Source organism: Lutjanus erythropterus, chromosome 14 (genome assembly GCF_056507025.1).
Source record: "Lutjanus erythropterus isolate fLutEry1 chromosome 14, fLutEry1.hap2, whole genome shotgun sequence".
Taxonomy (NCBI): domain Eukaryota; kingdom Metazoa; phylum Chordata; class Actinopteri; order Lutjaniformes; family Lutjanidae; genus Lutjanus; species Lutjanus erythropterus.
In genome coordinates, this window is record NC_139330.1 from 24,001,308 (window position 1) to 24,024,596 (window position 23,289).

Below are 23,289 nucleotides of genomic sequence, written 5' to 3' on the forward strand. Positions count from 1 at the left end.
TGAGTTGCTGAAAGCTTAGAACAGAGATGAGACAGAAGTATGAGTGTTAAAAGTTTGTTTTTGCCAGTGTCTAAATATTGAAATTGTGTACAACCGATATTTATTTCTTTGCATCCCTTCTTGCTTTTTCAGATGTTAACATGTGGCATTTATTACTGTAGGTCTGTCATTGTAAGTTGTAAGAAGTTGCAAACGTTGTTGGAAGGATAAGTTTACCCAAATTTAAAAAAAAACAAGAAACAAAACATGTTTTTTTGCTTAAAATATAGCCTATTGTAATTATTGATTAATCTGTTTTTCTTTTATAAATTCCCATGAACCTTTTTTTTTCATATATATGTAAAATAAAAATGCTCATTAGAATTTCCCAGAGCCCAATGTTACATTTTCAAAATGTCCAGTCCAGATATTCAATTACTATTTTTTTGTTGCTCACCTCACCGTTGTATTGATGTGGAGGCAGAAATCCCACAGATACATATTTAAAAATCTGACTACCTACCTGCATGGCTAGACACCATTGGGGTTAAATGAGAAAATATATCTTTTTTTTTTTGTAATTTGGTCGAACTGACTGTTTAACGTTAGGACTGCACAGGGCACATGTAAAGCAGATGGCTGTGTCTCCTTCCTCAGACCTACCACTGCATTCCTCCAGCTGTGCCATGTCTTTCATGTGTGATAGAAAGAAGGTCTTTAATGGCACCACACAGGCTGGTATGCGTCGTATTTAGGCTCCTCAACCGCATTCTTGTTAACCTTGAATTCTGCCGTGAGTGTGCAGCACAAGCATTCAGATGCTTTGGTTAAAGTGGAAACCACACATAATTATAGTGTAATGCCAATGTGGTTGTTGTTCTTTGCAGGCGTTCTCTGATAATGTATGCAAAACGTGGTGTTCCTGTGTTACATCCAAACACAATATCTGGTCCATATCTGGTATATACAGTGATCATATGACTGCAGTGTGAATACAAGCCCAACGTGTACATCATATAAGCATGGCATACTGAGTTGGCATCTGGCCAGTGACAGTTTAATTGGATGCAGTCAGCTCATTGCATTGTTCTCCCATCCATAGTCCATCTTGCCCTGAATGTAGTTTTATTATTCTAGGAGTTATTTTGGCGAAGGCTGCAGAAATCTAAATTTAGTTAATGTTAATGCAAAACTGACAAAAATGTGTTAAAAAACACTTAATTGTGACAGCATGTTGCTGCAGATTACTTATATCACAATTACTTATATCACAGTACTTTTCAAATATCTTAAATGTCCTCATTAAATGTTTGACATGTCATATAAAATCATTAGATATTCTGAGCTGTTACAGTCATGAAAAGCTGATCCCGTGTATATCACTGACAGCTGTTGCTTTAGTACCGTCATGTTACCAACAGTTTCGTGCAAGGAACCATCAGAGGTGTGCACTTGATTAAAATTTTACCCAGGGGATTATTGAGTTGGTATACCAAGTACTTATGAGGTCAAGTGAGCAAGAGCTTAGCTCAATAATCTTTAATTCCTTCTCTGATGGGCTTTTCTTGGCACTTTCCACACACAGCGGAGCTCCTGTTATTTTAGTGCCATTTGGAATCACCATGAAAAGCTTCTCTTTGAAACCTGTTTAATATTGAAATAAATAATTAGGAAAAATGTCAACATTATCTAAACCCCTGTATTGACTGCATAGACATGAAGGTGTAACCAAATGCAGGAATTTCTAAAATTCATGGAAGAGGCAACAGACTCTATTTCACTGTAAGAGGCTCCACTCTGTTTTGTTATCATCTTGTGACAGAGTGAAAAATTCAATTATAAAAAGGTACTTTTTGCTGCAGTTGCCCAGAAAGCATCAATCCCACCAGTCACTAAACCAAACTTCTAACATGTTCTGTGGCCAGTTCTGTTAGAAAACAGCCATACAGATTAACACGCCCATCAGTTAGTTTTGCTTAATGTTGTTCTTCCAGGGCAGTTAGAAAGTTAGAGTGGCTGGGTTTGACCTCCTTTCCAGCTCTGCTGAAGGAGAGCGAGGGGAGGAGGTAGGCAGGAGGGAAAATAAATGTCCTGCTGGGGAGACCAGCCAACATTCCTACATCACTTCCTCCTTTAACATCTGGCAATGATCAGTGCAGGCAGAGAGAAAGAGAGGATGCATCTTACTGGCTGGCTGAGTGCTCATTTCCAGGCGTAGACAGTGAGGCATCACATTGCAAGACCGCCCACTCAACCTCATTCCCCCTACCAGCTAAACAAAATGAAGCAAGATGGGATGATTGGATTCAGTGTCTCTTTCCACCAGTGTTTACACTGTGTCTGTGCCTTTCTTCACTGCTTCATGAGTTCTTGTACACAGCTCGACTGTTTATATCATATTGCAAAGAAACAAATTTCATGTGTTAGCCTGCTTTTATGAGTATAAATGAAGAAGAAGAAAAAAACATTTTTCTTTCTCTCCTCAGGATGGCCTAGCTGTGTTGTGTTGGTTGCAGTCTATCAGCAGTGAGCTACCTGGACCAGAGGTGTGTAATAGAACTCACTACTTCTACTCAAACAACTTAATGTATTGTCTTGCCACTGAAGTAAGACAAAAGAATGGTCTTTAAACCCAAGGAGCACATGTGCAAATATTCAGAATTTGTCTCTTAAAAATGCTATTGCAATGTGCACTCTGATAATAGAACAACAATGGAATATGTTTAGCTCAAAAATATGTAGTAACTACATAAATTATATTCTTAAAATTAATTCAGAAGAGGAACTTGCCTTCCCATGGTATTTCTGTATTTGTCGTTGTCTGTTTTTTAAAGAGAACTCTGTGTGTGGAAATTGGACTGTAGTTGCTGATTATATACACCATGATATCCTAACCTGTGTCAAACTTTCTGTAGGTGTGAATTTATTTAGATCAGTTTCAGACAAAATATGGCCTGGGGGCCAGATCATGTCCACGAAAAGATTCCATGTGACCCACAAGGCCATCATGGAGACTTGGAAATATTGCAATTAATTAATTATAATCTAATTAGGACAGTCAATATCATTCATCTTACAGTTAAACTGTTAGCAGTCAGTCCTGTATTCATTGAAAATGGTACTGAGCTGTATCTTTAATATTAAACTGTAACTTTATTTACTCAGTTTTGTACATCCATGTTGTTTGCATTGTTCTTCTTTTCTTTTTTTGTTCTTTTACTGTTACTGCTACTGTTGTTACAAGCTGTGCCTGGCAAGCATCGCATATTATAAAACTTCAATTTCTGGACCCTGCCAATAAAAATAAGTAGCCCATAATTCCATCACATGGCAATGTAGAAAAAGTGCCCCACAGTAGAAGGTCATTACTGTGTCAGCCAGCTATTAGCTCATAGACATCTACGTACTGGTATGCCCTATATAAAACACTTATGACTATTCCAGTATTAGAGATTCAGCCATTATTAGAATGTTATATCACTGTGAAAAATAATAGCCCACCCCTGATGTAGATGACATACTAAGAACAGTTTTGATTGTGAGACAGATAATTATTGTCAGAACTGAGCAGGTGTTGCATTTGGAGGATGGCTCTTGTCTTGATGTTTATATTGTGATTTGAGGACAAATATGCATGAGTTTCATCCTAGGAGCAAACTCTGTTTATTGAACTACATATTAGCTGACCTATTTATTATTTGCTTTTGCTCCAATAGGTGTGTACCAGAGGCAGCAACAGGTTGCAGAGATGAGTGTGACCTCCTGGTTCCTGGTGAGCAGCGGGGGGACTCGCCACCGACTCCCCCGGGAAATGATATTTGTTGGCCGGGATGACTGTGAGCTGATGCTACAGGTGAGAATGCGCTATGCACCAGTTTCTGTTCATCTGTTTCATCTGAAAGTACTCTGGGTCTTAGTAAGTTACCAGGTTTTCAGATCATGTGATAACCTGTAAACACATAGAGCCTGACACTCATTAAGTAATATAAATAACCTGCTGACCTCACAGCAGGCTGTTTCATAAGCTAACTGACTGAGTCCACTACAAATGAGCCCTCAATGCTCATGCTGTTACTCCAGCAGTAGCAGAACATGTTTATATGTTGTCATGTGTGTGTCTGTGTGTACTGAGGTAGTGTCTGTGCAGCCGTGTATACATCCAGGGTGACCATGTGTATGCTCATGTGCACCTCTCCGGTCACTGCACTATTAATAGAAAGTGGGGCAGATACCTCCTGAGTTAGATCTTATCTGGCTGAGTCTGTTGTAGAGGGTAGAGAGGGTGCATCCATGGCAGCAGTCTCTGTTATGATATTACATGCTGAGAGACGTTTTTACTGGTACCAGTGTCTGTGACTTTCAAGAAGACATTCAGGACACTCGCTGATATTTATTCTTTCTTACTGTGTAGATGAAAATTGGTCGCACTTTTCAGGTTGCCACTCTATCTAATGAAATCCTTGTGGTTAATTTTATCACATTTAATTACATTTCTTCCTAAGTTTATGCTTTCTGCACAGCACTTTGTTAAAGTATTAACATGTTTGGTTTTTATAAGAGGGTTTTTTTAAATAACAGAATCGTTATTAGTTAAAAATGTAAGCGATATGTAGACATGTAATCCATTTATGGGTTTTCAGAGTTGAAGAGGCAGAAGCATAAAACAGAATTATAAAAGTACAACATATATATTGAATGAAAAAAAGTTCATTACTGATGTAATTTTCTTTAAATCCAAGTACACCGTGTGGTTATCTTTTTTACTCAAAACTTTCAGTTTTACTTGAGAAATCTGTCACATCACAAAACTTTCCATGTTTTTTCTCGCCCTTATCTAACACCCTGCAAGGTAACTATTAGCTGCTCAGCTGTGAAACAGCCTTAACATAGTCAGTGTGTTATAACCCTTTTTGGCCTTATTTTCATCTAAAACCTCATGAAGGGCTGCATATTTCCAAGGCCAAATACATACAAAACAAAACATTTCCTGTAGTATTATTTAGTCAATGAGTATTGTTTTAGTCAATTTGAGTCAATGTTTGCTATTGGATTTTACCAATAAAGACAGAAATAGTTATTATTGGTAATCAGGTTTTATGTTTATGTTGCTCTTTTGAAATATACTGAAACAAAGCCTCTTTTCAACATACCACTGTCACAGCGAAATACTGGAGCATTTGATATTATCACACAATCTTCCTCAACAGATCATGTTTTCCCAGTTTTCACTGCCTTTCTTGTAGAACTTTTTGTGTTTTTTTGTGGTCTTTTGTTCTTGTGATGAGTTTGTTTTAATAACTGATGTCTCCAAGAACAAACTTTGAATCTCAGTTGAAAAATACTACTTTATTTATGAGCACATTTCACAGTTAAAGACAGCACCACTGTGTCTAAAGTTAATCATGTTGGCTTAAATCCTCTCACAGTCCTGCTCTTTGATGAGGGAACTGCAGTAGAGAAGTAACAGGGGTCATCTTCTGAAGCATGTAGAGCTGTGAAAGATCTGTTTTTTTATTCAAACACATTCTCTGATGTGTCTCCAGTGACCGGAGGGTCTGCTGCTCCTGCATGTGTGTGTGTTCTTGTACTCCTACCCTTGTGATGTCTATGGAATGAAAGATAGGGGAAATCTTTCAAATTGAGGAAATTTTTGGCAGTTTGTGTTTTGTGCTGCTGTTTGCAATTGTCCTCCATGTGACTGCTTCAATAAGCAGCGGCCTCATCACAAGGTTACGAAACATTAACTGCTGCTTGTGTCATGGACCAAATAAAACACAAATACACACTCGCAGACTGAGAATTATCACACTGTTACATGACTGGTTGGAGTGATTGTTTTGTGAATGTTTTGATGTCAGCTTGCAGACAGTGCCAGAAACTTGTTTTTCCATCAATCACATGCATATCAATGGTTTTGACAGTGCTATATTCAAGCTCTGGCCTCATGATCAGAATAGATTCTTTATTTGTTCATGAAAAGGGGGAAGGAGTACACTAAATACAGTAACACAGTCTCCATGGTGTCAGCCTGAATCATATAATATATTTTCCTCTGGGTAGCAATAACCTGGACACAATTGAGGCTGTTGGAGGTCTTTCTGTCTCTCAGAATTTACTGTCTCATAGCTCAACTCATCTGCAGTGTGTGTGTTTTCTTGTTTCCTTGATAAATGAAATTGACTCATATCTTTATTTCTTCTTCTTGTTATCAATCAGTCTTTGTTTCTTTCACTCTGTGCCTATATGTACAAGATGTTAACTCCTACAAACCCATTTGAGAAAGTTTTCTGTATCTACTCATTTTGAACACTTCAGATGTATTATATTGATCTACTCCACATCTATATTCAAAGTTGCCTCTGCACATGTTAAGTTTGTCAGCAGTGTATCTGTGTGTCAGAGCATTAATCTGCTCTATCCTGTGGTGTGAGGTACAACAGGCAGCTCAGTTGGTTTCTATCCTGTTTGATCTAGCCTAATCTCACTAAGGTAATCTGTTCGACGGTTGGCTTCAGCGTGAGTGTGCAGTCCAGGTGTCTTTTTGTTTAAACAAGGGGGGTAATGTGGTCATAGGAAAGATTCATATGAGAACTGAACATGAGATTCAGCTCCCAGAATCAGCATTGACTGACTGCAGCACAATAAACTCATTCTTGCTTGGATTTCATTGTGTAAATTACTTACTTTTTGGTTCATTTTCATATCATGAATCAAGTGTGTCATTCATGAGTCACTGTAGAACTGTTAAATGATTTGGTAGAGGGACTGCCAGTGTTTGTTTGAAGGGCAATCTGACAGACAGGTGGAGAAAGGAGAAAATTTGCTTTGCAGACAATATCAACGCTTACTTAAACATATGTTTAAAAATGTTGTATCACTAATACATGAGAGGGATATTTGCCAAATTGAACAATATGTTTCTACCTAAGTCTCACATCATCTTTTCAGCTGTTCATACAGAAGGTTGCAGTATTTGTGCTAGAAATAATTTATCCTCAAAACAGCTGATAGGCTCATATCTGGACACTGCAGAAAATCAATACTTTGACCTCCAGTCCCTCATTGTTCCAGGGTTATCCTTGTGTGTATGTACAGCTATGTATGAACATGATAGTGCCAGTATGTTGCTTACAGTCTCAAAGTAATTGAAATTCCTGCTGATGATATGATTCAAGCTGATACTATAGAATGTGTCATAGTAACATTGAGGCTTGCTGACAGAAATACATTCTTGGCTTTGGATGCTCATTCCTCCACAAATATTTAACATGGCACAGTCTACTCCAACCACACACAGCTCTCTAATGGTTTGTGTAAGAAACAGTTTTACAGAAGAGCAGCACTAATGACGAGTAAAATGAATATTCATCTTTGTCAAGAAATCTTGACTGACAACATCTGATCTTAATGACCAGATCGTAATAATCACACCATAACCACTGGGTTAATGCTCCATGTGTTTGTCTCTGTTTGAAGTCCCGCAGTGTGGATAAACAGCATGCAGTCATCAACTATGAGGCTGGAACCGATGAACACAAGGTCAAGGACCTGGGCAGCCTGAATGGGGTGAGTGCGCAGATAAAAATATGAAAAACAGAGAGAGAGGTTAGGACAAAGATAAAAGGACAAAAGCAAATGAAGAGAGGACAGGAATAGAGAATAGAAGGGGTCACATGATGGATGAGGGATGAGAGAGATAAGAGAATGAGTTTAACCTGCTGAAGAGGAGTAAAGGTGTTCAGAGGGAGATGGACTGAAACTGCAAAGACAGAGACAAATCAAGACATACAGAGTAAAAAAAAATCAAAGACGTTCAAGGTAAAACCCTCAGAGCTACATTCTGAAGGGTTAGAGGTTAACTTATTTTTTGGCAGTCAGTAGTCTTATTTTTCCACTGCCAATCAATCTCTGTCAATAAAGATTTGTATCAGGGCCTAGGTTAATTGGAAAAAAACTAATTATGCAAATCACAACTTAAGGGCACAATCTGTGATCCAAATATAAACAAAGGGATACTAAGACTCAAAAAAGAACCTAGGAACTAATACTGCTCCCCTATTTTTTAATGGACTCAATGAATTGACAGAACACAGAGTACAATAAATGCAAAGCACTCATGCATTAAATTGCAGATTTGCATAAATATACCTATCTTTGGTTTATAATGTAAGGTCGCTTCCTGAAGAGATTTCATGATCATCAGATATATTTATTTGTAGTTTAGATTTTGAAGTAATGCTAAATTCACTGATTTGCTAACCTAAAATCTTGTGGTTAGTTTGTTTGCTTTCAAACCATGAAGCACACACCAGGGTCCATTTTAACCCAACCAAGCATTTTAGGTATGAGAGCACTCAATCAAATCACTGACTGAGTAATTTAAGCAAGATATACCAAAACTCACGCTATACAGTTTTTATTGATGATAAATCTAAACATTTATCTGTAACTTAAAAGGGAATTTTGTATCATAACCCTGAGAAACACAAATTAACTCTGTGTTTCTTCCATTTAAGATACAATTATCTTCTCTCTTTGATATTGTGGTTCAGTAAAACCCGGTTGCAGTGACTAGACGCTGTTAGTCATGTGTAGTGATTAGTACTCAGTCACAGCCCACCAGATTGGACACATATGCAGAATGTCCCTCACATCCTCTCCAGCTCTCAGACAGGAAGCCAGAGTCAGAGCCACTTCCTGCTGTGTCATTAACCATCCAGCTTTTTTTGGCTGGATCCAGAGGAAGTTTTCTCCTGCTGAGTCAGTGCAGAATACACAGAGATTTGTCACAGTGGCGAGTTAAAAGTTGAGTTTGGCTAGTGTCACCATTTACAGTCTTACTGGAGGTGTTTTGTCGCTGTTTAGTTAAGCTGTCGTGAATTCTTCTCAGTCAAGAGGAGACAGGAATGTTTTATTACAACAGCAGTGCAAGTATGATAGAATTTCATTTGCAGTTCAGTGAAATATGATCTGTCTCAGAGCTGCATAGTAGAAGGAGGGGCGAAAGGGGGGACTAGGAGAGGGAGAAAACTAGAGAGAGAGAGAGATAGGAAAGAAAGCAGTGAAAGGGATAGTCATGCTTTGTCATGCTCAGGCCTTAAGTCCCGGGTGTGCAGACTGATTTCTTATAAAGAGACACAAGGATCAGCTGATTCAATTTTTCACCATGGCTTCACGCAGACTAGGATCTCACTGACCACATGTGAGTTTAATTACTGTCTGGCAACTACACCTTCCAGTATCCTCAAACCAGAAAAATATCTGAGTCAAATGAATTAAATAGTATTTATTTCTACTTGAACTGAAACCATTAGGTGATTAATCATTTACTAGAACATTAATCAGCAACTATTTCATTAAAAGAATTAACTGTTTTTAGCAATCGCTTGTTCTATCTTAAGTATTTTTTGTCATATATGTGAGTAAACTGAATATCTTTTGGGTTTGGGTGGACTAGGTTTGCAAATTTTCAGTATTTTAATTAACCGATAATTGAATATGTTAACAATCAATTAATTATGATATGATAATTACCAAGGTACAAAAACTAGGTTTTTTTTTTCTTGATTTAAGTTATATTTGAACAATTCTAGCAGCACATTTGTTACGTGAAACATTAATTCATGAAGAACAAACAAATCAACAAATAGCTCTGCCAAACAAAACTTTGCAAAATGGAACTATTTTACCGCCATTTTTAGACTAATAAAGCAGACCAAGCCAAATCATTCAATTCAGATTTCTGAAGAGATGGAACACAAAAACATACATTATTGATTAATAAATTTGTAGTCAGTTAAATTTTTAAAGGCAAGTAATTGATTAACGATTAATCATTAACATTCCTAGTTGGACTGTTGTTCAGATAAAAAAACCAAGTTGAAAATGTGGGGGGCTTTTTCCAAATATTACTGACAATTTTCACTACAATCGATTAACTGAGAAAATATTGGCTAGATTAACTGATCTTGAATGCTGGCAGTAGTTGCAACCTTAATATCTGTGTGGAAACACAGACATTATTATGAGTGACACAAATGTGGAACAGCTTAATCAGATGCCTTTTTTTGGTCTTCTCTGCGCTTATATTTTTTACACGGAAACTCCATAGAAATAAAGGTTTTAACTCTTCACACCCCAAAATAAACAGTAGTTTAATTTGTGTTTATTTTACATTTGATTTGAAATTCCATCCTGGTTTTTGTCTTGCCTTTCCCCCTCATCTGCAGACCTTTGTTAATGATGTCCGCATCCAGGAGCAGATGTACATCACGCTGAAGTTGGAGGACAAGCTGAGGTTTGGATATGATATCCTTTTACTTTTCAGCCCAAACTCATCCACCAGTGTTTTCATCATTCCAAAAACACGTGGACCATCCAAGCATTGTTCAAGCCCTGATATAGGGCTGCATGATATGGTACAAAATAGAAAATTGCAATTATTTTGGCAGATATTGTGATTGCAATATGATTCATGTTGAGTGGGAATTATAACTTTTGCATCACAATTTTCCTTTTCACTGGAAATATTAAAATATGATGCTGTGACATTTGTTAGGGTCTGTACCAAACAATCCTCATTATTATTTTAATTTTTTTCATAATTTTTTTTTTACTGTGTGCTACATGAAGATAGTAGTATTTACAGCTTGCAATAATAAATTGTTGCGTGCATCTGTGTGTATAAAGTGTGTTTGTGTGTGTGTGTGCGTACCTGTATCATAATTGTGGACTGTGTTTCCTTAACTTGTCTGTATCACATACCAACCTGTTCACGGTGGTGAGAGGAGAGCTCACTGTGCCTGAGGAGGCTCTAAAGGTAAGAACACACACACACACACAACATGTCCCCTAACACACACTGTCAAGTATCAGTGTTAACCATGATCCACAGTTGTATTGTCTTTGTTAAATCTCTTCTCTGTCTATTGTTTCATTTCTACATCTCTGTTCAGCATGAAAAGTTCACAAGCGGCCTCCAGCTCAGCAAGAAGCCGTCCAATGGTGAAACCACTACCACCACAACCACAAGCAAGTCCCCCGCTAAGACCCCAACAAAGGCGCTGAAGTCCCCCAGTGGCAGCAGCCTAAGGCCAGCGGAGAGTAGAGCAACAGATGGAGTCACATCCTCCAGAGAGTCACCAGCTAAACCTGTGGACACTCATAAAGCAGAGGAGAGGATAGGAGGTGAGTGACAGATCACAGAGGAAGTTGTGACAGTTTAAGAAATGTGAAGCTGTCTCACAAATTTCACTTGAAAATATGTAAGCAATTCCTTGAATTCAAATTTTGTAACTGTGTTAATCCAAAAATAGGGTTATGGTCAGAAATGATAACACAGTGGGAGATAATATTACACCACAAGCACTCCACTAACACTCTTCATTCCTGTATATTAACCCATTCAAAAGTATTTTACGCAATGCTCTTTAGCACTGTAAATAGGGCTGCAACTACCCAATATTTTTATATTTGATTAATCTATTAATTATTTTTCATTAATAATAATTTATTAAATGTCAAATAATTATGAAAAATGCTTGTCACAATCTCCCAGAGCCCAAAGAGAAGTCTGTAAATTGCTTCTTTGGTCAGTTCCATCAGAAATGACAATGAAAATCATCAGATCCTGAAATTTAAGAAGCTGGAACCAGCAAACGTTTGACATTTTTTGCTTGAAAAATGACAATTTCACGATTAAGTGATTATTGAAACATTTAGCGATTAATTTACTTTTGATCAACTAATCGTTGCAGCTCTTTGTGTAAATACTAAAATGTCACTGTTTCAGAAGTAATTCACAGAGTTTTTATGTCGTGACTTTCTACCCCAGCTGCATAGATGTCTCTTATCTGCATTTATATATCGTAGGTGGAGAGTCCACAAAACTGCAAGTTACATCACATACATGTTTTTAAGCTGTGTGTAGTATTTAGGATGTATTCTCCTCTAAAAAATATACATCTTCACACTGAATGTGGTGAAATTAAGAGTGGTGGGGTTTTATCTTAGGCCAGTAGGGGGTGGACATGGTCACCGGGGAAAGGGTTTTAACAACTGCATCAACATGCGGTTACTCTGTTTTAAGATAAAGGGGGTTTAGGGGATGAAGGTGTCCCTAAGAATTGCTATCACTGACCAGGCTGGGGTGCTAGCAGGGGTTCTGGTTAAGCTCCTGCCTCCCGATGTTAAAACAAGGCCACATGGGGCTTGTCTTATTGCACAGATTAAGAAGAACAGGATGGAGAATCTACATCTCTGTGACACACAGGCAAGTTACATCACATAATGTGTTAAGCTGTGTGTAAGCATTTAAGGATGGATTTCAGGGTTTTCCCTGGATTTTTTGAGACAAAGGTGGCAAAGGCAATTTAATATACGCACATATCCATAGGGATTGTAATTTTATACCAACATGGAACAACAATATGAAAAACAAAGATTGTAGCTGATTATAGTCAGCACAAAGATGTGGTTGTGGTTGTGTAGAAGCAATTTAGGATGGATTTCAGGTTAAGAGCAAAGTCTCAGCTAACTTAGGTAACTGTCCTCTTACTGGCAATACTGAGTTAAACAGAGTAAGAAGATGCAGCTTGATCCAGAGTGAATGTCTGTCAAGTATCCAACATAAAACTAACCTCATTTCTGCTTTCTAAAAACTGGCACTCAAAAAGTAGGCTACTGAGCTTCGATATTCAGTCCTATTTACTTCTGCAACTTAAGCTAACCTAGCTTTCATTACAAACACATCAAAGCAGTTGCTGATAAAAGGCACAATAGCCCTTGCTTTTTTGTCACAATTTTTGACAAAGGCGGCCCACCTATAAGTTCGATAGGCTGGGATAATCCTGGATTTCTCCTCCACAAATACACATCTTCACACAGATGAGGGTGAAATAAGTATGGTGGGTCTTCTTTTTGTCTGAGTCCAGTAGGGGGTGGAAATGGTCACCAGGGAAAGGGCTTTAACCACTGCAACGACATGCAGTTTTTCTGTTTTGACATAAAGGCAGTTTAGGTCTGAGGGTGCCCCTAGTAATTGCTATCACTGACCAGGCTGTAGTGCTAGCAGGGGTCCTTGCTAAGCTCCTGATGTTGAAACAAGGCCACATGGGGCTTGTGTTATTGCACAGATTAAGCAGTAACAGGGTCAGAGTGTATGCATAATGCAAACCCATATGCCAGCACTACTTTTCTTAAAATGTACTAAAATTCACAGGCACGCACATGTATTTGCACATTTGGACCAAAAACAAGCAACAAGCATACACATACGGTGTTGCACATCTCTCCATCTGCTGCTCATGTGTTTAATGACACCCCTGTCTGTGGTTCTGTGGATGTAATCCTGCAGTGTTACTACTGTAATACCAGGCTTCACCCAGATATTATCCCTCATAGCAGTCATACATTCAGTAACTTTTATATACATGACCCCTTCCTATTGCATGCACTTTGGCACAGAGCATCTATAATTATCTGGATATACTGTGATTAAACATACATAGCTCAGGATAAGAGGCACTTAAAGGAAAAGAACATAAAAAGGAAGAGGATGAAGCAGGGAGACGTTAACGTAGGAGAAGGTGCCCTGTTGTACACTGCTCTAAGCCACTACATCTCTGGTTCAAATCTGGCCTTGCTGCTTGCCATTCCTGTCTCTCCCAACTACGTTTCCTGTCACTTTCCCAGTCGCTGCTGTCCAGTTTAAAAAACAGAAGTTACAGCAGGATGCATGTCCTATGTCAGCTTTTATTCTGATGGGGAGATAGAGGCAATCGGAAAGTCCCTCTTTGATTTAAACAGCTTGTGGCTGAGAGAGAGCTGCATCAACAGCATGATAGTGGGAGTGTGCACATGTGTGTCCATCCTGCTAAAGTTCTGAAAATAGGTCAGTGGTGCAAGACCCGACCAGAGGGGAATTAACAAACACACACATGCACAAAGAGCAGCTGGGTTCACTTTGTGTCATCATGATACAATGAGCAGTTTGTGTTGTCCTTAACAGAGTATATAATGTATGCATGCAGTAAACATGTGAAACATGGCATGCCTTAGTGAAAGCTACAATAAAATGTAAACTGTCTGGAAGACTTTGATAAAATGTGCATTATTTTGTGCATCTGTCTTAGGGGATGTTACAGCACTGCCTCGTGGGACCCCCCTTTATGGCCAGCCATCTTGGTGGGGGGACGGAGATGCAGACGATGAGAACTCCTTCAAGCAGGAAAGCAAGTCATCCAGCAAAAAACACGATAGCTCCATTTCAGGTAGGGCGGGTTCTGATTCTGAACATCCAACTGCAACTCTCTCACACACAATATCGTCTCATCACAATAATTCAAACATGCACTGCAGGAAATGATGGATACAGTGGTTTAAATGACTGAAGTTGGCATGTCAATATCATATTGCCTAAACATTAATACTGTAAATGGAAGAAAGTTGGTTGATTGTTAAATCTATTTACATTGTAGTGCTCTGCCAACTAATTGATTAAAAGAAATTAAAGAAATTAATCAAAAGAAAAAAATTATAATCCATTAATCATTTCATCATGATGAAATGAATCATTTTCAAGCAAAATGTCAAACATTTGCTGGTTCCAGCTTCTTGAATTTCAGGATTTTCTGCTTTTCTTTGTTGTTATGGTGGTAAATGAGGAGTCTTTGAGTTTTGGACTGTTGGTCGGACAAAAGAAGAAATTTGAAGACATCACGTTGGGCTCTGAGAATTTATGAGCATTTTTTACATTTTTTATTGACATTTTATAAACTCAACTATTAATTGAGTAATCATGAAAATAATACCAGAGTAATTAATAATATAATTGTTACCTGCAGCCCTACATTTTAGTACAGATGTTTTTTTAGTAGTTTTGGCTTGGAGTAAAGGTTATAAAAATGTTTCCAGGAGAGGAATTTCGAAAGGACTGATCTAACAAGACAAAAAAAAATGCTTCTTTGAGGTTAGGTTTCTCATTGTCATGAGACAGCCTAATTATATTTATCTCTTCGTAAAAGTCTTAAATTTATGGTTTTAATATTATATCAAGTTTTATATGTGTTATCAAATGTAACTATTTCTCAAGGTGTTGTATTGAAGTTAGACATTACAGACGACACTATATTGTATTACTGTATACTATAAACAGTATGTTATTCAATAGCCAACAGATGAAATGCAATGCTAAGTTGAATCATGTAGTGCAGATTGTTTTATCTGAGTAGTGAAATAGTGGCTTGAGCTTAATGTGCTCTAACTCAGTTTATTGGTGGGCTAATGGCCAGCCAGACTGTGTGTTTGTATGTGTAACAATGTAACAAAGTGCACACAAAGGCTTTTTTCAGAGCCTGTTTGTATATCTGTTTGCCTACAATATGTGTGTGTATAGTGACCATTGGACTGAGGGGGATCCCTTTAACTGGTGGTGGATAGTCAGAGTAACAGGATTAGAGGATACACCAATAGTAAAACAGCTCAGTGATGCAAAATCAGCCTGTGCCAGGCTGGTTTAGTGTGGACCAGTGTTGTCAGAAGGAGTGGGGGAGGTTAATCATACGCAAACATTGGAGCAGACTGAAGCGTCCTCAAGTCTCTCGCCACATCTGGATGGATAGTCTGGCAGCGTCTTCACCAGCCTCAAAAGGACTATTTTGTTCATCAGCTCTTTCAACAATTGGTTATTTTAATTATTTCTGTTTTATACCATGTAGATTTTGCTGGGGATTTTAGCAAAAATCTCTCTGTTGGAGTGAGATTAGAAAAGAAAGTCATTTTGGAGTAAATCTGTGCAAGCGTGGCAGGGTGATTTGAAACCCTTAAAGCTTCCCAAAAAATCAGGCGAATGGGTTTGGCTACTTCAGTCATGGAAGTGGGTGAGTGGAAAACATTTTGCCCTCTTGGAGACTTTTTGAGTGAGTGCTGAGTGGATGTTGTGATGTTGGGTTTGTTTTGTGAAGCAGCATGCTCCAGGGGGTGTTTCACAGCGTGTTTAAGTAGGTTACATGTACGTCAGCATCAAAGGAAGATCTTATCAGTGTACATGCTTTTAAAATCAGCACGCTCTCTATATCTGTTCCAATAAACTGTTAAAATTAGATACAGCAGTGAAGGGGAAGTGAAAGCGAGATTGAGAGGTTCAGGGGCAGGAAGCGATTTTGTTGAGTGCGTTTTTGTATGTCAGTTAAGTTTAGTGTGTGTCCTTGTCTCCTTCCCAGTGAATAGGCTGTGTTGTCAGAGCCCCCTACCCCCTTCCTTGTGTATTGTCACTCACGCCGATTGGGTTACGCCATTGCACCAGCTCCCCCAATCCTCCCAACACACACATACACACAGCGTCCAAACAGGCCACTCTTTCCTTCCATACCGCAGAGATCATTAGCTAACCACTCTAATTCTCCGGTAAGTATTGCTCTCAATTTCATATACTTTGGCTAATGGTGCTGGTAAAGGGCTTTCAATTTGAACACAACTTGTGGCTGTGACTGTTTTGTCAGTTGACTCTCTTTAGAGCGTAAGTACATTAGAATTTGAAATGACAAGCAGTGGAAGCAAAATGGACTTTTGTTTAAAGTTTTGCTGCAGTTATTTAAAGTCAGTCACACTTAACTCATGCAGCACAGAGGTCTAAGAAAATATTGATACACATTACTGCACTTGAGTATCCTCATTAAGACTGTCTAGTGATATTTTGATACATGCAAAGATTCATGGCAGTAGTTCAATTTGTGTTGTGTTTAAACCCCCGACCGCAAGATAGCAGCGTTGGTTGTTATCTTCACTGTTCTGACTGCATGTAAAAGTCTTTTTTTTAATTCAGTGGTGTGTTCTTTATATTATGAGTTTCCTAAAATTATATTTAAAAGAAAGCAATATATCACCTTGCTTTCAATATTACAGTGTATCACAATATGCTGAATCCTAACCCCTGTACTGTGACATCGATCGTATTGTCAGATTCTTGCCAATACACAGCCCGTGTCACGATTCTCCAAATTGAACATTTGATTTTAATTTGAATTTTAAGGTCACAATTCAATTTGATGTGATTCGACCTTTGATTTAGGCATATTTTTTTTAGCACTGACAGCTATGCTATTGTTAGATTGTTGAGTCTTGATTTGTAAAGATCAACAGATCTTCACAAATACTAGGAAAGCTGTCCATACTTCCTTATTTGGATCCGTGTTCAATTTATGATTGAAATTGTGATGCCCTTAGCCTTAATACAGTAGCAGATGCCTAAGTGTGACGAATCCTCATATATCCCGGGGTATCATTAATATTTAATGATGTATCTGTTGTCGCTTCTAATGTTTGTATGTAGTAACTCTAATGGAAGACAATAAAGTTGATCTTGTTGTTCTATTTTATTCTATTAAAGTTGACTCCTTGAGCCTTGGTTTTACAGGTTTGTTACAAGTCAACAAAAACAAATTCTGCAGCACAGTCAGCCTTTGTTTGAACTTTATGTTCTTTACATGAATGGCGTTCATGAAACTCTTAACTTCTCAGAAATTTTTAGGCACTTCCCAGACAAGCCTTGTGACTTATGGTGACGTCAATGGAAGCTGTGATAGTATTCACTTATTACGTGTGTGAGATACAGGAAGTTTAGTCAGTTCATGATTTCAGGAGAGGAACAAACAGAGATACTTTACTTACTGTATTTTTGTCTGTTTTACATTTGTTTTTAAAGTTGATAGAGAGCATGGACAGAAATGTGAAGACTGTAGTTGCACTGCTAGATAAAAGTTGAATCTTTGGTTAGTCTTATTTGGATGATATTACTTCCTCAGTTAAGTTGTTGCATCTTTAGCATCCTTCAACATGTTTGACCTCCAGATCCTAATATTTGCTCTCTGTTTAATCTATGATGTAAATCTTCCCATTAGCTTCAGAACAGCTAATGCTGGCAACAGCAGATCTTGTTTCAAAGACCAGTCCAGAGAGATTCTTTAATACTATGGTTTAGTTGATAACACGGAAGTGGAAAATTTGCATTTTAATTCAGAGATTCTGTTTTTGGGAAGATCCTGCTTTATCTCATGTGATTTTAAGCAGCACAATCATATTTATAAAATATTATTCATGAGAAATTCACTATTTTTTAGTAATAATTATATTCTGCAAAGTCAGTTTCTCTATCTTGCTTCTTACTGCCGATTGCCATATGTTCCTACATGTGCTCTCCAAAATGAAACAGATGGCCCCTCTAATTTCTGAAAGTATCATTTATCATATTGAGATCCCACAGAGGCTCTGTTTGTTAATATGAACAGACGAGAAAATAAGTGCTCCATATTGTGAGCGCCCCAAAGCAGGTTTTAAAGAGCTGTACCAGCACTTCTCGTCATCTTGCATGACTTCCATGGCTTCCATGTATTTTTGTGTATATCTTAATGAGAGACGGAGTGAGGACAGACCAAATGTATATGTGTGCATGTCTTGGTAGTATTGGTTGTTTGTAGGGCTGCTTCCTCCCTCCGAAACCAGGAGACAGTGATTTTGATAAATGGTTAAACATACTTGCTGATGAGAGGACATGATTGAATTAGTTTTGGGCCTAGCTTGACCTTTCACGTTTCGACTTTTGATAATGAAATCCCCTTATTCATCTCTCATTGTGACATTGTAGCGTTGGGATGTTATGTCACAATTTAGCCAAAATATCCTGCATATGAGCGCTGCCATATTGCACTGGCAATGTTATTTGGAGCCAGATTCTGCACAGTAGTGATCAGGGTTTTAGTGCTCAACTGTCAATCATGACATGAAACACACTTTTTATAACAAACAGTGTGATAAGAACTGCCTGAAATGACAGAAACCATGTTATTGACAAATGTATTTGATGTGTACTCAACTGTGTACTCCAGAAAATAATTTCTTTAAATAATGCTCAGAAACTTTAATATTTAAATCATTAACTTTAGTAACATCAACAACAACATGTGTTTTTTTTCAACCACAGACAGCAAAGAGGCACGGCGAGGGGAGAAAGCGAAAGAGGACAACCTTCATGCCTCCTCGGCCCACGATTCCAGTTACTTTGAGATCCCTACAAAGGAGGGTCACATGGCCAATAATGGCATCCATGAGATTCCCACCAAAGACACTGAGGGCACTGCCACTCACACCACTACAGGTGAAGTATACAGTTCATTTATTCTGATTTCCTGTAAATAAATTTAAATTTGTGTGTACAGTTTTTCTCCTGAGAGGGGAAGTCAGAGGTTATGGTGTCTGCATTTACAATTAACACCTTTGTGGTTTGTAATAATAGGAGAGATGGTAAATCACTGCTGCTTTAATTTGTGAGATTAGCACAATTTGTATATTTGCAATAATTATTGTACACATCAAATAGCCCTTTCTGTGTGGTTAGAATCCTTTACAGCACAAAGAGAAAAAGGGAAGTGATCACTGTTTGTTCCACACAAACAGAGCAGCAGTCATTCTGCAACAGAAACTATCAGCTGACTTGACCTTATTAAAATGTATTGTATATTTCCATAAGTTAATTATGCCATGAAGTTACAGTTACATATCCATTTCTTAAAAGTGCTTCACCTAGCACTACTATATTTAGTTGTACTCTGACACTGACTGACACAGTAACAAAACTGCAATGTCTGCTCCACAGCTCAAGGTCACGCCTCCTTCACCATAGAGTTTGACAATACCTCTCCTGGGAAAGTCACCATTAAAGACCATGTGTCAAAGTTCACACCCGACCACCACAGATCTCGCTCCAAGAGGAGTGGGGCAGGAAGCGGAGGAGCAGGAGGCAGGGACTTGAGCACGTTGCAAGCCGCTATGATGGCATCAGAGAGCAAGGTGGCCGATTGGCTGGCCCAGAACGACCCCACTCTGGTGCGCAGCGAGTCAACAGAGGACGACAGCAAGAGCATCAAGAGCGACGTGCCGGTCCATCTCAAAAGGCTAAAAGGTAGAGGTTGTTTTCTGTTAACATTTCTGTTTCGGAAGGTTTTCGTCTGTACTCTTTTTTGGTTCTCTACTTCTTCTTTGATAATCTCTCCTTCCTCTTTTCCCTCATAAAAAATGACCATTTACACTCTGCAATGATGATAATATTCCCTCATGAGTTTTCAGTTATTTCACCTGAATTGTCATCATACTAGTAGTGCCATACCATAATGTTTCAAATTATATTTTATACTCTCAATTTCACCTTCTCAATTTTCCATTTGTCTCTTGATGCTGTGTGAAAACTGGTTTTATTCTTTGTTTGGAACATGGGTTGTTGGCTGTGGTAACCATGCCAGGGGATTAGCAGCTAGCAGACAGAAACATTTAAACCCCTATCTGCTGTTCTGCTGCTCTGACATCCAATGACAAGGCTTAGCATGAGTAACATAGTCCAGCCCCCCACTGAATTTCACTTTTTCACCATTTACAGATATGTTATCTAGTGAGGAGCACATACTCTATGTGTATACTACTTAATGGCAGTTAATGCTTGACTACAAGAGCTATACATGGGGCTTTTCGTTTGAATTTTTGTTTTGCACTATCAGTGTGGATAGCTAATTTTTCTCTGTTTACCTCTGTGGGCTTGTTGCTATGTATCCTTGGGGTAAGGTTTGAGATTGACATGACTGTAAATTGCATGCCTGTCTGCATTTCTTTGTTCTCTTTACCTGCAAGCAGCCATCTGCTGAGCACGCTCTTGCTGCCAGGGTGTTTTGTGAAAATGAGCCAGACTAGGCAGTGCTAAGTGCTGCCAGTAAAGAGAGTTTAAGTTTGATGTCAAGCTAGGCTAGGGCAGACTACATGCTGGTTATGACTTAATTAAATGGAGGTCAATTTATGATGTCGTTGACATGTGGGGGGGGGGGGGTTATGGGCAGAGACAGGAGCTGATGAAAATGGAAATCTTTGATGCAGGAGTGGGAAGTAGTGAAGCTAATTCATTAAATGGAGTTAGTACTACACGCATGTCAACTGGCTGACAGAGTGGCTCACCTGATGGATGATTATGTTGCTAACTGACTGTCTGACTGACTTTGAGAGCACTAGACACTGCAGGTTTTCCAACTGAAGTTGCAGCTGATTGCCCCTGGTATTTCAGTGAAATCAGACAAGACCAAGGAATTGACTATGGCTGTGACATGTTTTTTTTAAAATTCAAATTTTATTATAGATTTTCAAAACTAAACAGACACACAAAAATGACAGTAAGACAGTGCATGGAGATGGTAGCAAACTAAAGTGAATAGGGTGGGGGAGGGTTACAGTGAAAAATGATGTTATTTTGTTTTGTATGTGTCTTTATTTAACCCTTTTTGTACTCATAGAAGTACATAGAAGCACAAGATCAACCAAAATTACATGACTTGTTCCAACATGTATATATACTTTAATTAATTCACTTATTTATGTGATTAAACATTACTATACAAAAGCAAACAAGATGGTTATGGATACAACATGGGCATTATGTGACCAGCAATGACCTTGTTATAGTACAAAGAAGAGGGGGCTAGATGTTGAGAGTCTAGAAATGACCTTATTGTGTCCCATAAGTCAACCCCTCCCCTGCTGAAGACTATCAGAGATGATGCAGCTTCTTCCATGCTTACAGGGTTCAGAAATTCCTTTAGTCATTTGTTTAAGCTAAAACAATTGGGGTTTCTGACTTTCCATTTATAAGGATCATACATTTTGTTGCAAGGCATGCAAATGCTACAATTTCTTGTGCAACTGTTCAGTTAATGCCAGTGGAAGCATGTAGCTGGAGATAAAATTACATCAGTGTTGAAGTCCTTCGACAGTGTGTCTGTAGCTATATCCCAGAGGGCCTTGACAGCAGGACAGAGGCACAGGGAGTGACATGATGAGTCGAGGGAGGAAAACCAAGAATAACCACAGAAGACAGAGAAAAGAGGGGTGGAGAGAAGAGGAGAGAAGGGAGGGAGAGGACAAAGAGGGATGAACAGAGGGCAGGTGGACAGCTGGATGGAAAGCTGTCTGCTGATGCCGGCAGTGACCATGTGAGGTGTGAAAAAACAGGTAGAGTGTGAGAGGGTGAGCAAGGCGGGAGAGCCTCCCTGTAATGCTGAGAGCAGCATTTGCAGCAATAACAGCAAAGATGATTGGACAAAGAAAGGCAAGAAGGAGAGGGAGGGAGAGAGGCTTGTTGCCTGGACTGCGGTGAAAGCGGAAAGGGAGGCGGCAAATGAGGAGAGAGCACTTTTCGGTAGATAGTTGTTATAGTAACAGTGATGCAAATGATGCCAGGGAGAGAATAGAGACATGCAATTCCAAATAGCAAAAACTAGCAGTGATCATCTCTTTGTGTCTGTGTGTGAGAAGGCTGCGGGAGCATGTGTGAGAGACGCATCTCAGCGCTGATTGAGGGCGGCAGCATGTGCCGCTCACATGTGGATTTGTGTGGCTGAAATCCGTCGTGTCTGTGTTTGCTGCGTGTGTGTCTTTGAGACATGCTCAGCACTGATCTGCAGACGAGCGGTGCAGCATGTGTGAGAAGAGGAGGCGTGTGAGATGTGCTTAGGGTGTGTCATAGAGGTACTAAGCAGAGAAGGAAGCAGAGGTTTAGCAAGGAGGCAACTGGGCCAAAGCTTGAGATTTGTTAACATCAAGGTAAGTCTTTCTCTTCTTGCTGTAAAGAGCAATGCAGAGGATACATCTTTGTACTGTCCGTTATTTCAATCAATGTTGAAATAGGAACTCTGCGTGTTATTTTAACATCTGTGCATTCTGATTAGTATGAGGGTATAAATGTGTGTTCTGAAATGTGATTGGGATTGCAAGATTTTTTTTTGTGATTTTAATTCATGATCACATGCACAATCGATTCATTTACAGTAGTAGCAACAGCAGTAGTATAAGCTTGACAGATCTGGGCTGCATCTAATGAATATTAATCTATTAGTTGTCAGGTCTATAAAATATCAAAAAATGTTGAAAAGTGTAGATTATTGTTTCCCAAAGTCCAAGGTGATGTCGTCAAATGTCTTGATTTGTCCACAACCCAAAGATATTCAGTTTACTGTCAGAGAGGAGTAAAGCTAAATAAGATTATCAAAATAGTTCCAGATCAATGTAATAATCAATTAGTTGCTCTGTAACAGATACACAGGGGTTGAACTTCCCCATTGTGTGTGCGTATTATAGTGAAATGTATGCTCACATACAGACAGTACAATTCAATGTATGCTTGCATGTTTGCTTGTCTGTATGTGTGGCTGTGCATGCATGTAAAGTAAGTGCATCCTTGTGTTGGGTGCTCAGTTTGTGTGTGTGTGTGTGTGTGTGTGTGTG

General features: G+C 38.7%; 1 protein-coding gene across 7 annotated transcripts in view; it reads left to right on the forward strand.

Annotated features, from left to right (window-relative positions):
* Window positions 1–23,289, forward strand: part of cep170aa (centrosomal protein 170Aa) — a 49,763-nt gene that overhangs the window by 8,747 nt on the left and 17,727 nt on the right. For 6 of the 7 annotated variants that reach the window (XM_084735664.1, XM_084735668.1, XM_084735665.1 and 3 more), the window contains exons 2-10: window positions 2,466–2,525; window positions 3,696–3,832; window positions 7,456–7,545; window positions 10,209–10,287; window positions 10,740–10,798; window positions 10,935–11,166; window positions 14,112–14,249; window positions 18,956–19,129; window positions 19,628–19,933. In XM_084735664.1, the coding sequence (XP_084591790.1) occupies window positions 3,728–3,832; window positions 7,456–7,545; window positions 10,209–10,287; window positions 10,740–10,798; window positions 10,935–11,166; window positions 14,112–14,249; window positions 18,956–19,129; window positions 19,628–19,933 (1,183 nt within the window). In that variant the 5' untranslated portion in view covers window positions 2,466–2,525; window positions 3,696–3,727. Of the gene's footprint in view, window positions 1–2,465; window positions 2,526–3,695; window positions 3,833–7,455; window positions 7,546–10,208; window positions 10,288–10,739; window positions 10,799–10,934; window positions 11,167–14,111; window positions 14,250–15,948; window positions 16,384–18,955; window positions 19,130–19,627; window positions 19,934–23,289 lie in introns of those variants that run through there. The other variant, XM_084735671.1, reaches the window with a different exon arrangement.